The 18,347-nt window shown below is 29.3% G+C and overlaps 1 protein-coding gene across 1 annotated transcript; it reads left to right on the top strand.

The window, feature by feature from the left end:
• On the top strand, window positions 9,479-14,432 carry LOC105163959 (transcription factor bHLH25-like). The gene is made up of 4 exons (XM_011082496.2): window positions 9,479-9,497; window positions 9,706-10,350; window positions 12,188-12,523; window positions 14,337-14,432. Exons 2-4 carry the CDS (start codon window positions 9,721-9,723, stop codon window positions 14,430-14,432), a joined length of 1,062 nt encoding a protein of 353 aa, XP_011080798.1. The 5' UTR covers window positions 9,479-9,497; window positions 9,706-9,720.

Here is an 18,347-nt window from a genome sequence, read left to right as displayed (position 1 = left end):
GATTTGAATTAAAATAAAATTTGTGTCATTGATCTACTAATTAAATTTAAATATTAGATTCAAATTAAATTTGACGGTTCTTAAATAACATTTACAAATATAAATTTATAATTTAAAATTTAAAAAAATAAAAATTAAAGATAAAGCGTGTGCAGTTCACGAATCGCGTGGGGTATAATTTACTTAACTTTAAAGAACCTTTGGTATATTTTGGTATGTATTTTTCCCCACTCCAGACAATGTTGACCAATCCAACATCACCTACCTGGTTGACTGCGTTCTTGTGCAGCTGAGATGCGCAAGGGGGGTAAATGACTATTTTTCTGTCACTTGGTTTTTTGTTTAGAAGGTTTTTGGGTAAAATTCATTTCAGTCCTCAACATTTTCTATTTTTTTAATTCACTTTAAATTATTCTATAAAAATATTATTTAAAAAATTCAAGAAATTAGCTTCCCGACAATTTTGTTAATATGTCATCGACCAAGTTATTATCTAAATAATTGAACAAAGATAAATTCTTCTATTTTCAAATAATTATATTTTTCTAAATTATGTGTTAGGGACCAAATTACAATTAAAAACTCTAAAGGACTACAATGATTTTTTTGTTAAGAAAAAAAAAGAGAAAGAAACAAATTATAAAGGTAATATATATGGAAAATCACCCATCGAAAGGACTGATTTGAGGTGAATTTGAAATGATAAAAATTATTTTAAAATTAAAATTAAATATCGAGGACTAAAATAAATTTTAGCCAAAAAAAAAAAAAAAAGATCGCCTGTTAATTGCATGGGAAGGCAATTGCATTTAACCCTCCAAGAATTGTGCCCTATGAAAGACCATTTATGTTAATTTTTCATTAACGTTTTTTTAATGGAATTATATATAGAGTTGAGGGCGGACAAATCCAATTATATATATTGTGAATCTATGAGAGAGATATATTTAGGTCAGCATTCTCACCCTCCATTCTGATGATCTATTAAGATATATATATTATAGTAGTTAAGTATAAAAATATAAGAAGATAATTTAAAGAAAACACACACATGTACAGCTCCAGAGTGTATAAGTTCTTGGGATCTCTTGGTGATCTCATACTATGAGTGTTGGATATATTTATTATAAGTTATATAATATATACTTATATTTATATACACAAATATTCATACATGTATATGTATATAACTATATATTAGCAATGGGGATGTATCTAACTCAGCTTCAAAAAGACTATAATACCCCCATGGGACAGGCAGTATACCGTACAAGGTCAAAGATCCGCATCCTTCTCATTCGGGTCGGGTCGAACACTGATCCAATCCAACCCGAGACCCAAAAGGGCCGTCCGATGGCCTTTTACTTGAGAGCCTAGAATGACGACACATGGATCCGTACGAATATGGACATTTGGCTCCTTATAAATACACGTACCCACTTCATATTTTGGTAAATCATTTATTATTACTGAAAAAATTACAATTTTAGTCCTACAACTTAGGAGGAGTGGCATTTTTAGTCCTGTACAAATTGATTTTCGCTTTGTCTTGTAAGTTCATAATTTAGCAATTTTAGTTATTTTCCGACCAATTTGGCCGGATATTGCAATTTACTTGCAATTTTAGTCATGTAAATAAATTTATATTGGATAAAAAATGTCAACTGTCCCAAATTATAGAACTAAAAGTGCCAATGCCCCATAAGTTACAGAACTAAAATTGTAATTTAATTGGGTCTTATGCAAGTCACATACAATTTTTCGGTCAAATTGGCCGAAAAATGATGAAAATTACCAAATTTTTAAAATTACAACTATATTGCAAAAATCAATTCGTATAGGATCAAAAATACCACCCCGCATAAGTTACAGGACTAAAATTGAATTTTTTTTCATTATTACTTTAGCACTAGCTTTGTAAGCTTTCTTTTTTATCTTTCGATTTGATTAAGTATCAGAGAGCCTTTGTCGGGGGCAACCTACCGAGCCTAACGAGCATCTTTTTCTCAATTCTCAAACACCGGATTACAAGGCAAGCAACCATGACCCCTACCCAGATCAATTAGGAACTTTTTTATCATATTGTAAAAGTATACAGAAATAATAACAAAAATATCAGATACTTGTAAGAAACAAGATTTACTTAGCTCAAAATTTTTTCCTACATCTACAGTATGCTCAAGATCGATTTCTATAGCTAGTGTGGTTGTCCGTGAATCACAATAAAACGGTCACTCATCAATTATTTATTAATATACTAGGAGTAAATTATTAGATTTTATAATTTTACCCTCAACAAAAAAAAGTTTCTGAAGATTGAATTATGGTTGTCAAGCCTGGATGTAATATTTGGTCGGACTCCATACTCCAACAATAAATACATACATAGGTATATATATATTTTACATATATATTATTCTTTTTGAGGTTTTTTTAAGATAAGTTGGTGGAGTTGTTTAAATATTAGGTAATTACGGATATATTAAAGATGCAAGATACTTGGACAAAAGCTAATCATAATATATATATATATATATATATATATTAATTGGAAAATCTAATATTTAAGATCTGCTACACGTATAAACATACATATGCCCCCACAAGAGATTGTGATCTCTTCTAGTTAATTATAAATACCCTTATGATCCTATGTAGATTATGTTTAATTATAAGAAATTTCTTGGTTAGAAATATATACTTGTTAATATTCTCGACATCATAATTGTGGTGTTCTTTATTTCTTGCCAGCTTTGGATCACAACTAAGGACAGGATTATATACATATTAATCAAGTGATAATTACGTGGTCCCTCAACCATAGCTATTTATGTACTTTTGGTTTTCAAAATATTTGAGATTGCAGTTTTAGTCGTCAAACTGTACATTTTTGGTCATTTTTATTAGTGGGCTGTTAAAGTTGACGGAATTTTGCACATGCCGCTAGTTAATTTGGAGGCGGAAAAAACAGCCATTTTCCTCTCGTTTTGTGATCAAAGTACCTATTCCTCCCATTTTTTTTGTAAGTTTCGAGAGAGAAACAAACAAAAAAAAAATGAGTTCGAGCAATAAATTTTCTCTATAATCTTAATAAGATTTCTCATAACTAACCCATAATATATCTTCAAATTAAAACATTAAGGGTCCCCCATACTCACTGTTATTTTGTTTTTATTAGTAGTTAAATTAAAATTAAAACAAGAAGGCCAAGAAAACAAAAACCAAAAGATTCCCATCAGATATCATCAAACATAATAAAATCTAGCGTTGCAGATCCGATGAAAGATATAAAAAGCTAATCAAAATCAATGCTTGATCAATAAATAGAACTTCTATTTTTGTTTAAATTGTAGTGTAAGAATGTAGAAATATAAATGAAATTATGTTGCCTATATATATATATATATTGATTTTTTTAGATGGACTTGCGACGGACAATACATGGTCTTGGCAATATAGCCATTAATATTGATTTGCGACTGCAAAATATTATCGTTGCTATTCCAATGCTGGAAACATTCATAGTCGAATTTGTGCCAAAGTCGCTAATGCGCAACTGATTTTTGCACGACTTTGCAATGCACCTTCTCCTTCTGCTAATCCGTCGCAAAATTCATTACATCCTTGTCTCAAGTTTCAGTCGCAGTTTCTGGGGCGCTTATTGGACGGAAGCTATGTTGCAGCATGTTTTGCGGCAGCAACTTCTCCCGCCATATTTCGATGAAACTTGCGATGACAGTACTATCGAAAATTTTTGTCATATTATTGCAGTCGAGTTTTGCGATGGTTTTCTGCACTTGAGTTATACAAAATTAGAATGAACAATACCTCACGTTATAGGACACTGATTGAGTCGAAACTGTGTCAACGGGTCTAGTATGAGATTTTAATTAACTGAGCTCCTTCTTAATTCTCATACTCACTTAAAAAACAAATTATATCCCTACTTTGATGAGTTCAAAACTGATTAAGATGATGGTGCTCCTTGTTTCTCATGCTTCATTACTTAAAAAAAGCAAACTACATCAATCATTAACTTAGTTCACAACATAAATAATTAATGCATAATTGTCCTAATTATTACACACTTAGATGTCAATCATACTCAGTTCACGCTATAAAAAAATGCACAGTTGTAATTAATATAAACATGTCCTCGTCTACTTCATTTCTTAATCTTTCTCATGGGACATTATTTTATTTCCCAAAATTACTATAAATAATAATATATTGATATTTCATCAATTTGCACAATAGAATATTAATAGTTGGTCTAAATTCTAATCTAACTAAATTTGAGTAGCCGCTAAAATTAATTAATTATTTTTTTGATAGTATTTGGTTGATTACTAATTAACTAATTAATTACAAAGGTCAGATTCTTGCGATCCACATTTCGTCATTAGGTCATTTATAAAAGCAACCTCTAACAATAAAATATAGGAAATAAAATAAAAACGGGACTTATTAAATAAGATCATGCCCTAATTTTCGGGTCGGATCGATTTCTATATTATTCTTTTAGGTCGTTTCATTATAACGATATAAGAGAAAGAGAGAGAAAGAGGGGATATTTGTGATAGAATCCCTACAAAATTCATCAAATAAAATAGGGATAATTATATTATTATTTTTTTTGAAATTTGATGTAATTACATGTAAATTTTTACCGTTTGAAAAATTACATCTACCATCTCTGAGATTTGCTTCTATTTAACAAATAAGTCCACCTGTTAGTCAAAATTCACTGAATTTGCTAATATCAGTAAATTCGGTAAATTTGACTAACGAAAGAACTTATTTGTTAGTCGAATGCAAACCTCAAGAATGCTAGATGTAATTTTTCAAACCATGAAAAGGTTACGTGTAATTACACCAAATCTTAGGGGAGGAAAGAGTACTGATCCCAATAAAATATTTACAATGGATTTTGGGACGAAAATTATATGGAGATATATTGGAGTGGACTTCAGTAATCCGTATATAACTTTGGCATGAAATCGAGTAAATTACATTTTTTATCCCTTAAGTGGACCTATTTCTAATTTTAGTCCCACACAATTTGAGGACCAAAGAGGGGCTTCCGTCCAAAACTTAACGCCAACTTGAAGTTTTGGACGGAATCCCCTCTTTTGTATTCAATTTGAAAAAAAAAAAAAAAAAACCACATATGGGACTAAATGTGCGAATTAACCTGAATTGGAACTAAAATTGAAAAGTAGTTCTATTTGAGACTAGTTTTCAAAAATATATATCTATATATATATTTATTACTTTTTACAGAATCTAAAATTAGCCACATGGTGGCTTTCAGCTACAAGTGCAGCGACTGATTTTTCCATAATTTTAAGCGACGGTAATTTTAGTTATAGTAATAGGGTCTTGGGGCAGATCTCGAGTTTTAGTGTTTTGGATCCAAACCCAAATTGAATTTGGTTCTTTTAATCTTTTATATGTATTTATGTAAAATATATATACACCATATATTAAAATATGTGTATACATTTATTTATACTTATATGTAATAAACAAAATTAATATAATATTTACAAATAAAAATAATAATTATGATTGTTCAAAATTTGAAATTAGGAGTGTTCAAAATTTGGTAAATAGATCGAATCGAGTTTTGGTTTGGTTCTGTTTAGCATTAGGTCATTTTTTTAAAAAATCGGTAACTTGGATCGATTTTGGTTTTATGGATATACCAAATCGATTGAATTATCAAATTTTAAATATATATTTGCTTGATGTTTCTAATTAGTAATTTTATAAATATATAAACTATATTATAAGTAATATATACTATTATAATTTTAGTAATTATATATAAAAATAAATATATTATTATATTATAAATACACATATCACTAGATTTTTTTTTTTTAAATTCGGTTAGTTCAGTTCAAAATTAAATCGAACTAAAAAAAATTCGATTATATTGAACTAAACCATCAATTCTGTACGTCATTTCAGCATATCAAATTTTTAATTAACCAAATTATCTATTCGATTTGATTCAGTTGATCGAATTGCACATTCCTAATTTAATAATATAAGTAATCTATAAATATTTTAATGTATACATATATATAAGTAACACATGTTTGAAAAAAATTAATATTCTTAAAGCTTAAAACATGTACTTATAAACTTATAACAATTTATTTTTAAATAATATCATTGTCTTATATTTATAAGATTGTGATAGTATTACTTCTAAAAAATTTTTTTTTTTAATTTGAAAAATATTAAATCGAGGGTCCATGGGGTCTAGTCCGTTGAATTTCGAGTTTGGCTGGGTCGGATCTCGAGCCCAATAAATTTTTAATGGGTCGGATCTAAGATTTTGTACTTTGTCAAATATGAGGCTTTTTTGTTGATTTTTTTTACTAAAAAAACCACATATTGTGCGTATATAGAAATATCACATATGCACTGCATGTGATTTTTTTTTTTCCAAAAAACTTAATTGATGAATAGTTATAAATGACAAAGTGTAAAATTTTGTAAAATTGATGTGGCAAATTGAAAAAAAAAATTAAATGCCAAAAATATAAAAACAGTTATAATTCAGATAATAAAATATAATTAACCCTTATTTTAATGATTACGGTTGATGTACCATTATCGATACGAAAACTTCGCTCGGAAAGTATATATTTAATTTTTTTTTATTTTATACAAGTTTTTTTTTAAGTTGATTATTTTATTATATTTTTGTAGTTTAATTATTATTAACTTATTTTAATATTATAAAATAAAAAATTATATAAATATAGTACTTAGAAAAAAAAAAGTAACTTTGCTAATAAAGAAGACAATTGATTAAAATGACAAAAAATACCAATTAGGGTAAGCCGAATATCCCAAACCAACAAAGAAGATTCCCAATATGAAGAAATTAATGTATGAAACGCTATAGATCGAGAGGGTCGAGTCCCGTTAATATGCATATAGTAGTTTATTTTAATAATATAATTATTTAATTTATTATAATATTAGTTATATATATTTAAAATTAATAATAGATATATATTTATTATTGATGATTGAAATTTATTATATAGTTATAATTAATTAATTAATAAAAAAAGCGAGAGAAAGATCCCACTTGTTTTTATAATTAGATCCCATTTCATATGATAAAGGATTTGCATATTAATGGATCAAACACGTGACTGAAAAAATATAGTGCTAATATCTTTGACCAGTCCACCATCATATTATTATATATATAGTTTCTAGCTATCAAATCGAGCTTAAATTAAATATGTAATAAATAAAATCTACATAATAGGAAAATTAATGATACTAAATTAATTAATCATATATACACATATAAAATATATTTTTAGTCTCATTAGATAGAAGATTCAACATTTTTAGTTTTTTGTTTTAGATAATTTTTAAATTAGTTTCAAATTAAAAAAACTCGACACATTTAGTTATCTACTTTATGAAACTTTTAGAATGATCCCAAAATTAAAAAAATCCAACACATATAGTTTTCAATTTTTTCGGATTTATGGGACTAAATGTGTCGAGTTTTCTCAATTTTTGAATTATCTTGAAAAGTGCATAAAAAGACGTGCAAATCTTTTCCCACCTATTAATCCTATCTATTTCCATGTATAGGGATGGCAATCAGACCTAATTTTTTGGGGCCCCGCCCCATTTGGTACTCATATTATCAGGTCTGAGCAGATCCGAGTCCTAAAATATTGGACCCAGGCCGGGTTTGGGGCGGGATATGAATTTTATACAGGACCCATCCCGATCAATTTATTTATTTATTTATATGTAATACATTATTAATAAAAAAATATGATATTATAGGTAAATTTTAAATAATTTTTTACATATATCCAACTCTCTTTATAAAATACCAAAAGAAAATAATTGAATGCATTATTTGTATTATATAATTTATTTTAAATTAAAAAAGCTATATTAAACTATCTATATTTACAATGGTATTTAGTATTACTTATACAAAAAATTAATTGAATATGTTATAGGTATTACATAATTCATTTTAGATAAAAAAAAACTATGTTAAATTATTAAATTTAAATTTATATTACTTAATTTAAAAAATAAAAATTTTAAATTGGGTGAGACGGAGCGGGACAATCAGGGATGGGGTGGCGGAATCGGTCCATGTTTCAAGGAGGTGGGACAGATCTCGCGTCCGGACAAACCCACCCCAAAATCATTTCGTTGCTATATAATATTTCATACTTATGGTAAATATTTGACAAAATTGAATAAGTATGTAACTGAATTTGAATAATAAAAACATTTAAATATTTGAAAATATTCATTATATTTAATGTATTTCAAATAATATATAATTTTGTGATTATAAACTTTGTTAATATAAATTCTATTAAAGGTTATTTGTCAAAACTATTACATGGAACCTAAGTTACATAAAACTATATTAGTCCATCATCTAATTCAGTCAGATATACATTTAATTTGTCGGGAAAAAAATTGTCAAGCCTGATGAGGATCAAATTGTTAAAAGATAGAAAAGCCCTTCGATAAGGTATAATGATCATTTTCACTAAGATCCGCGCAGTAGATCACGGGTTGATTCGGAGTTTAAGGATAGCTGGGCACCACATGATTGAAGCTAGGGGCCCCAGATTAAGGCACGTGGACTGATCTACAGTGTCAAATAAGACCCTATAAATACTTCAGATCTGATTCACTTGAGGTAATTAACACTTATTGCATTGACTCTTTAACTTCAAATCGCATATTTCTATCTCGATCACTAATTAACTTGGGCGTCAGAGGGTTTTTATCGGGACGGATCTGACTAGCCTGGCATACCTGTTTCATACCTCAGGACCCATCACAAATCTGGAGAGATTACGTGGCCAAGGTCAAGCTCATTGATCGAGGCCATAACCAAAAATGTAGTTTGAAGGAATAAATTGAATTTTCATATATGGGGTTATTTTTAATTATAACAGCGTTAGCATCTTTAATTTGGTTCGGAAAATGTCAAGTAGTGCGTAAATATTACACAAGATCATACGACCGCAAGGGTGTCAGTATAATTATCCCAAATATAAGGAGTGATTTGCATTATCTATAACTTCAAAAACTGTGATCTAGAAGATGTTAGTATAATTATATGTATATATTGTAATACATATATATATATATATAGAGAGAGAGAGAGAGAGAGTGGGCAGTGGGAACAGGTGAGCGCCTACAATATTTGTAACAATGAAGTAGTCAACACACTATTAGTGAGAATAGGACGTGGGTGGAATACAATATTTTTATTACACACAGCAAAAATTCCATCCTCAATCATCATCACTGCACCAAACCCTTATAAATCCGATCCACCGGCCACACGTAATTAAGGAAAAAAGGGAGACACGGCCACTGAAGTCTTTCTGTCTAGCTAATATATATCTTGACCAACTCATGCTCATCATCAATTAGCTAGCGTCGTTCAATTCCACCACCAGGTAATATATATATATATATATATATATATATACACCTTCCACTGTGTGTCTCTGTGTGTGTGGACTTCAAGCAGGTAATTAGATCATATATAGATCTGGGTGTGATGTGTTTGTGTGAATTATACTGAGTTGTGGGATATATATATATATATCAATCGGAGAATTTAATGTTGTCTTGATTAATTTGGTCTTAATTGAGGTGCGACAGGAACTGGACATATATATGGAGATGAAAGAAGAGAACTTTGGTGAGATCTTTGGTGTTAATAAGGCTGATGATGATGAGATCTTTACCTCTCACCATAATTTCTCTATTAATACTACCAACCAGCAGCTGCAGTACTCGGAATACCCTCCTGCCTGCTGGAATAATTCTTGCACTATGCAACAAACGATGACGACGACCAACGTCGCATCCTCTTCTGCTTCTACTTCTGCTTCGGCCTGTCAGCTAATTTATGTCGAAAGCAAGAACGTCCCAGTACCCGTCCTGCACGAAGAATCATTAGTATCATCAGTAGATAGAGCTGCCTCCACCTTTCATGATCAGTTTGTTATTAGTCCTAGTTATGGATTAAGTGCTAATAATTTATCATCCAACACAATCCTGAATTTTTCATCACCGGCAGTACTGGTTAAAGATGATTCTATTATCCATAACATTAAAAACCCGCAGTATGAGTATGATTTAGGAACAAATGGGAAACATAGTTGGAATAGGGTTAATAGCGGCAGCGTGGGGGGCCGGAGCAGGTTGCAGGCTCGGGAGCATCTCGTGGCCGAGAGGAAACGCCGGGAGAAGCTTGGCCAACTCTTCATCAATCTTTCCAAGCTTGTGCCAGGTATTAAGAAGGTAAGCTTTGTCTAGCTACGTCTTCAACTGCATGTAATATTTGAGAAAAAAAAGCTGTAAGAAAAGTAGGGTTATAGCTTGCTGGTGACAAACATATATATATGTCTCGTATTGCAATTATTATAGTAATCTCTGATAAGTTCTAGCTCGGACCCAATTTGGTCCATGATTCACAGTATTGGCCGATACATAATCAGACTTGCCAATGTTTTGATACAAGAAAATTATCTGAATTCGATATATTATCATTAATAATAGCTGATATTATTGTCTGAACTCGATATTGTCAGAGTAAATATGACACAATTGGTTGATATGTGTAAGTAAATAAAATAGAGTTTTTTTTTCATGCATGTGAAGTCTTTGGCTTGTGTATATATAGTATATATGTGTGTAAGAAAAAACTTGAACTTGAATAGTGCATGGGTATGATGATAACTAGCTTTATTGTGTCCCATTATGGGATAGGTATGTTTCAGGAATTCAATAACATGGTTCAGGAATGAAAAAGTTGGAAGAGGAGTTGGGCAAAACATGGAGCATGCATTTGCTTATAATGTATCCTATGAATAATCTTGCTTAAATATTATATAAACAATTGTTTAATAGTATTTTCATTACAAGAAAATAGTTTGATAGCAAACGAAAAAAAAAATTAGCATTAACAAGTAAAGTTTTCGTTGCTAATCATATTATAATACAAGAATTTACTTGCTAATATTTAGTAACGAAAATTTACTTGTTAATAAATTTAGCAATGAATTATTTACAATATATATTAAATAGTGTAGATTAACAATGAAAATTTTATGTGCGAATTACCTCGACGCTAATTCACTTAGCATCAAATATTTTCTTAGCTATTTTAGCTGTTTTCTTGTAGTATTTCTGACATGTCTATATATTTTTGTAGTAATTTATTAAATGCTTCTATGATTAATTTTATCGATACTTAATATGATAAAAGTTTTGGTTTACAATACTATGCAGAAATTTGTGATCTACTTAGCCTTTTTTGAATTTTATTTATTTTCAAAAAATTTCTAAGTGTTGTATAATATATTTATTTTTCGTATCGTCAAAAAATATATATCCCGCATGCCACGACCAATGTGGAAGCATAGCTACAAATATTATTGACGATACAACGACTTTGAACCATGATTTGGTCAGATATGAAACAATCACATGATAACTAGTATATATATTACACTTGCTATATAATTGATTCGATTCAACAAATCTGGTCCGATTATGTAAGAATTTTTTGTAATCACAAAGTGTAATTCAAACCCAATTTTCCTGGATTTATGATTTTTTCTGATAGTTCATGAGTCGGGTGAAACGAAGATAAGAAGAATGATGCATGTATATCATGTCATGGACTGTTGTTGTAGTAAGAGTATATATATACATATATATAAATATATATATATATATATGCATGCTATTGTTTAGTAATGTCCAAGTAATAATTTTGAAATAGGTGGTTAGGGTTTTTCCTTGAAAAAGTATTGAGGACGAAGAAAGTAATTAAAAGGAAAATGGACACATATTTATATGATCAACCTCACAAATTATCATAACCCTCCTTATATATAGTAAATAATTAATAAAAACATGTATATATATATAGTAATTAATTAATTACAGGCATGTTATATTGGAATTTTTGAAAGTCTAGTTATCAAGATTTTATTCCTCCTAAGGGGATATTTATGATAAAGATTGGAATTATATATGTTCGACATATGTATGTATATATATATAAATTACACCAATTAATTATTTGTTAAAAATACATAGTTATAAATATATTGTTAATAATTGTTTGCAGTTGGACAAGGCTTCTATACTTGAAGATGCTATTGACTACATAAAAATCCTGGAAGAACGGATTCAATCCCTGGAGAAAGAAGAGGCGACAAAATGCTGGGAAGTAGATCGTCTCGACAGAGAGAGCTCTTACATGGATGGAAGCACGAACGAGCTCTCGTCAGCAATCAAGGTCAAAATTATGAACAGGAGTGTGCTCATAAAAATGCTGTGCAAGAAACACAAGGGGTTCATGTCAAGAATTCACATGGAAATGGAGAAGATGAATTTATGTGAGGAAGACATAAGGGTGCTGCCATTTGGGAACAATGCACTAGACATCACCATTCTTGCCCAGGTACCTACTTATACTTCACTCATGCATCAAAACATACATGTATATGTACGTCTTTTTCAGGACTTTAGGTTAAGGTTATTTGCATTTTCTTGTTATGAATTGAAAGATAAAAACTACCCAAAATGAGAGAAAATTGCAATTATGGGTCCGAAATATCGGATGATTTACAATATTAATAATGTACTTTTTGAAATAATCAACACTAGTCCCACACTTAGGAAAAAATTGTAAAGTTAATCCCATCGTAAAAAATTGCGCAAAGACCACCTGCATTGCACTTGACCGTTAGTTTACCAGCTGAATGAGTTGCGACAACTTGCTTGGACGATTTTCAGGGCTAATATTATAAACTATCCTATATTTTGGAACTAATTATTGCAAACCACCCTATATTTTAAAATCAAAATTGTAATTTTCTCATAATTATATATATGTGTCGAAAGAAGGAAAATAAATTCTTGGGGTCGAAGAGTTGTACGTATGACTCGGTAGAAATGTTGACAAAATGCTATATATAACCCCAATTGTTATGCTGGTCGTTCTTTTTCTTAATTATAATAGAGATTTTCACTATTTTTCTGTCATTTAAAAAAAAATACGTCTTCTATTGATTAAGAAGCTTCAATCAAGTCAGTTAATCATGATTAAGGAGCTTTAACTTTATGATTTGACTCATTTCATCTTCCTCCTCCATGCATTCTTCTTCTGTTCTTGATAAGGATACTTAATTTATGTCTACTGCTTTCATTATTATACCCCGCTTTCCCCTATTCATATAATTATGAGAAATTTGCAATTTTGGTCCTAAGATATAGGGTGGTTTGCAATACTAATTCCCAAATAAGTAGGCTATCACAATTCATTCAGCCAATAAACTAACACCACATACAATGGCGTGCCTTTCCATCAATATTTTGACGGTAGGACTAATTTTGTAATATTTTTCAAAAGTGTGAAACTAATATTGACTATTTCAAAAAGTAAAAAACTAATCTTTCAAGTCATCCTATATTTTTGGAATTTACAATTTTCTCAAAATGAAATATGCTAGATATAATTGTGTCCAGTTAGCTGCATACCTTTAATGTCTGTGTTGGTTATATACTTCCAAGTAAAAAAACACCACCAAACGTAATTATCGAATGAGATGATCACAATAATATTAAGCTTATATAAAAGTATTTTTTGTCTTGTAACTTGAGCAATTTAATGTTTTTATCTTTTAACTTTTTAGGATAGTCTTTTGGTCTTGTATCTTTCTAACTTTCGCAATTTCCGTCATTTTTTTGCCTAAATTCACCTTTCTCACCAATGGAGGTGAACTCCGGTAAAAAAAAAAATTTGATTGAAGTCGTAAAAATTAAAAAGATGTAAGATCAAAATACTCTCCCATAAAGTTAAAACATAAAAAAGCCAAATAACCTAATGACGGGATCAAAAATGTTTTAATCATAATATTATTAATTGAAGAGTACTAACCCTAGAAACTTTAAATGTGATGATAAAAAATAATGTGTTTTTACTTTGTTTTAAAAAGTGGAGAAACTCTAATTCAAATCGGGTCTAGCCAAATTATCTGAATTAATTGTGTGGATAAAGTGTAATATACTTTCGATGTACTTCTTGGTGCACGTACAGTTCAATGAGAGTCGCAAATCACATGACAAATGTATCATACTTGCTGATTTTTTTATAGTGAGTTAGCATTAATCCCAATAGCAATCAAATTTCTGACATTATCATTTTCAGTGTTTTGGTTTATATACATAATTTATGTTAATTTCACTTAGGTCTATACTATTTATACGTGCAGATGCAAAGTGAATGCTCATGTAATACAGTGGACATTGTTGAGCAGCTGGAGAGGGCATTCTTGAATCGACCTCATCATGACATGCAAGATAATTAGCTTATATATATATATATATATATATATATATATGTGTGTGTGTGTGTGTGTGTCATATGAGTCCCACAGGCACAGAGCTCTTTGTAAATTGATATTGCTGCTGTGTTCATCAACCCTTAATTATTAGTACATGTAATTGTAAGGTAAAATTATATTTTTAGTCCTATAAATACGGGTTCAACATTTTTAGTCCTATCTCTCATTTGATAGGATTCGACATATTTAGTCTTTCGCTTTACAGGATTTTCAAAATAATTCATAAATTGAAAAAATTCAACACATTTAATTCTATGCTTTATGGGATTAATGGGATCATTTTGAAAATTTCGTAAAGTATAGGACTAAATGTATCGAGTTTTACCAATTTTAGAATCATTTTAAAAATCTCTTAAAATAGAGGACTAAAAGTGTTGAATTCATATCCTATGGGACTAAAAGTATAATTTTACCTAATTGTAGTAGACGTTTCCACAAGATCAATTAGGATATCTGTCCTTGATGTTTTCAACTATATATATAACTAGAGATGCACTTAATCATATATATATATATATATATATATATATATATATATATATATATATTATATATAGTACCTGGTTGTTGGATTTCAAGAGGTGATATCTTGAATTGTGTTGTTTGTTTTTTAGAAAAGTTTAATTTTAGTCCTCTAATTGAAGGGTTGACAATTTTAATCCTATTTAAATTAAATTTTGTAATTTGATTTTATAAGTGAAGGGATTTATAATTTGGTCATGTAATTTTAAAAATTATGATAATTTTAATCTTTTTTCGGCTAATATGGCCTGAAAATTCTATATCATCGAGCATGCTAATACCTAAATTGAACTTCCAATGAATTTTTATGATTTGGCAATCCATTGTGTTTTTTTTTCCCTTCATTTTTTAGGAAATGACAAAAAAAAATTACTACTTGATAATATGGCAAGTTTTTCCCAGATGTAATTTTCTTTTTGCCAAGTCATTTCCTAAAAAATAAAATTTGGATGTCATATTATCAAATTCATCGAAAGCCCCTTTAGGTGTTGATATAACTGATGGCGCAGAATTTTTTCAATCAAATTGGTTGGAAAGATTAAAATTGTCATAATTTTCAAAGTTATAAGACCAAATTACGAATTGTAATTCATGAAAGATTTTTTTTTCACCTATTTTTATTATTAAATAAATTATATATTTGTCGATGAATGGATGTTATTCTATTCATGCCATTGTTTATAATAATTATTTATGTACCCTAAATTTACTCTTACCTCCAAATACGTTTTGTCGGATTTTATCCATATTATATCCAAAAAAATCGACTAGATTATACATCTTATGAGTTCTGCGTCATAATAGATTCTAAAAAAGAATATTTTTCAAAATTTAAATTTAACTCAAAACTCAAACAAAATTTTCTACATTCTTTTATCGGCTAATTCCCTGCTGGTCTACAAGGTTGTGTTCATGTTTGATTGGGACACAGATGATTTGACGTATAACAACATCTCAAAATATTTAGAGATATATAACCACCATCAACGAATAGCCCTCCTATAAACATGGGTCTAGTGGGTAAAGGGAGCTAGGTAACTTGATATTTCAACTTTACTTTGAATCCGACGTACGAATTTCAACTCATCAACACTCGTTTCTCTGCAATGTCAATCATTACACGCATATTCCATACAATTTCTATACATTCGGCCGTCAAAAATATTATAATTTACGTCCCACAGTTTACCCTCTTTTCGATTTTGATCACATTGTTTTAGCACATCAAATTTAGTCGTCTCATAAATCACAAAAATTTATAATTTAACCCCACCATAAATTTATTAAATATTTAACGAAGCATGTGTAAATCACGTATTCCTTATATTAATTATTCTCATTTTTTTACTAAAATATAATACCTCAAAAGTAGGACAATAATAAAGAATCATCCACTAGCTCTATACGACCTTTTGCATCTGCTCCAAGCGCGTTTTTTTAAAATGGAGAAAGGCCTAATGGATCCTTCTTGGCGTTTTATATATCAAGGTCTGACCACTCACATCCAAGCAGCTGGGTGGAGAAATTCAATATCAAAAGTTCAGGCTGGACGAATCCAATTATATATCTTGTGAATCTATATAATCATGGATAAAATACATCAAAATTACACTTTTTTAATATATAAAAATAATAATTACATGATTACATCAATATCTTAATAAATTAAGTAACACATTGGTTCGATATACAAGGGATTTTTGGTCCCCATAAGTTATGCTCGTTTCACTTTTGATCTCATTCATTACGGAATTAGCATTTTTAGTCCTGTAATTAACTTACAAAAACAACACTTTTGATATTCATCCACTTTTTTGTCTATAATTTAATGATGTAGCGCACGTGTCTAGTATGTCATCATTAAGTATTTTTTGTTGGAGAGAAAATAGATTTTTTTTCCAACTTGGAAAATATATAATTACATTTGAGTTGGAAAAATAATTTTGAAGGAAATTAGTGCAAAAAATATAGTTATCTCTCTTCTCTCACAAAAATTAAATCCTATCATTCCCATATTTTTATAAGCTGAAGTCAAGTAGAAGCAATACAAAGAATCATGTCTTTCACAAGTGAATTAAGTAGGTCAAATGAAGCACTCATATGCTACTATTAAAAAGAAATAGTGAATTTTTCCTCTATCCTAAAGTACTTAATAGCAATGTGCTAGTGTGACCTACATCATTAAATTATAAATGGCAAAATATATGATGACCAAAAGTGCTAATTTTGTAAGTTATGGGACTGAAAATGCTAATCCCATAATGAATTACACCAAAAGTGACATGGGCCTAACTTATGGGACTAAAAATGCTATTTTCCCTGATATACTTCAATATAACTAATTAAGAACAATGAGTTAAATTAGGAAAAATTGCATTTTTTGTCTCATATATTAGGATTTTTTTAGATTTAGTCTTATTTATTATGATTTTTTTATATTGCATCCCATAAGTTGTAAAATTTTTCAATTTTAGTCCCAAGTGCATTTTTCGTTAATAAAGTTATGAAGCCCTTAGCATTTTCGTATATTTTGAGTTAATTATTGGATGAAAAATACACGTGAAGACAAACATTGAAAAAAATTTCAACTTATGGAATGCAACGTAAAAAGATCATAACAAATGGGACTAAATAAAAAAAAAAAAAAAAACCTTAAATATGATGATTTTCCCAATAAATTACAATAATGAGTTCCATAAAATGAGACAAGTACCCCTACTTTGAATTTTATTTTACAATTAAAGGCAATATTTTAAAAAGAGTAGCACAGTTGGTCCAATTCGTTCCAAGAAATACCCGCGGGTTGTCACATTCTAACACGTCCCTTTTTCCGTCAAAATTGGCATTTTTTGCTAGAACTTGAATCAAATGTGCTGCTTTTAATAATTATTATCCCTAATTATAAAATTAAAATCAAAATGAATAAAAAATTACCACAACTACACAATTATAGGACCAAATATATATTTTTTCCTATACTTATATCGGCACTTCAGTTCTTGTACGTCTCATTCAGGAGACATTTTTTTTTAATTTTCCAGACACTTTAAATAATATATGAATTAGCAGTTCATCTGTTTCATCAGAATATATAAAATAGAATATAAGTTGGTCTACGTTGTATAAGTATAATGTAATTAAAGTAATACAACTATATTTAAATATTAGTCGATTAATTACAATTGATCAGATCCACATTGCATCATCAGGGCATCGTAAAACCAACCTCTTAACAATAAATTAGAAAATAAAATCAGAAAGATGCATAATAAATAAGATCATGCCCCTAATTTCCGTCGACGTGGGTCAATCTCTCCCCTTTTCTTTTTTCAATTTTATTTTATTAGTCGTTTTTAT

This window comes from Sesamum indicum, linkage group LG6, assembly GCF_000512975.1.
Source record: "Sesamum indicum cultivar Zhongzhi No. 13 linkage group LG6, S_indicum_v1.0, whole genome shotgun sequence".
NCBI classification, from domain to species: domain Eukaryota; kingdom Viridiplantae; phylum Streptophyta; class Magnoliopsida; order Lamiales; family Pedaliaceae; genus Sesamum; species Sesamum indicum.
Note: the sequence above shows the minus strand (reverse complement) of the source record. Positions and strands in the feature narration are given on the sequence as shown.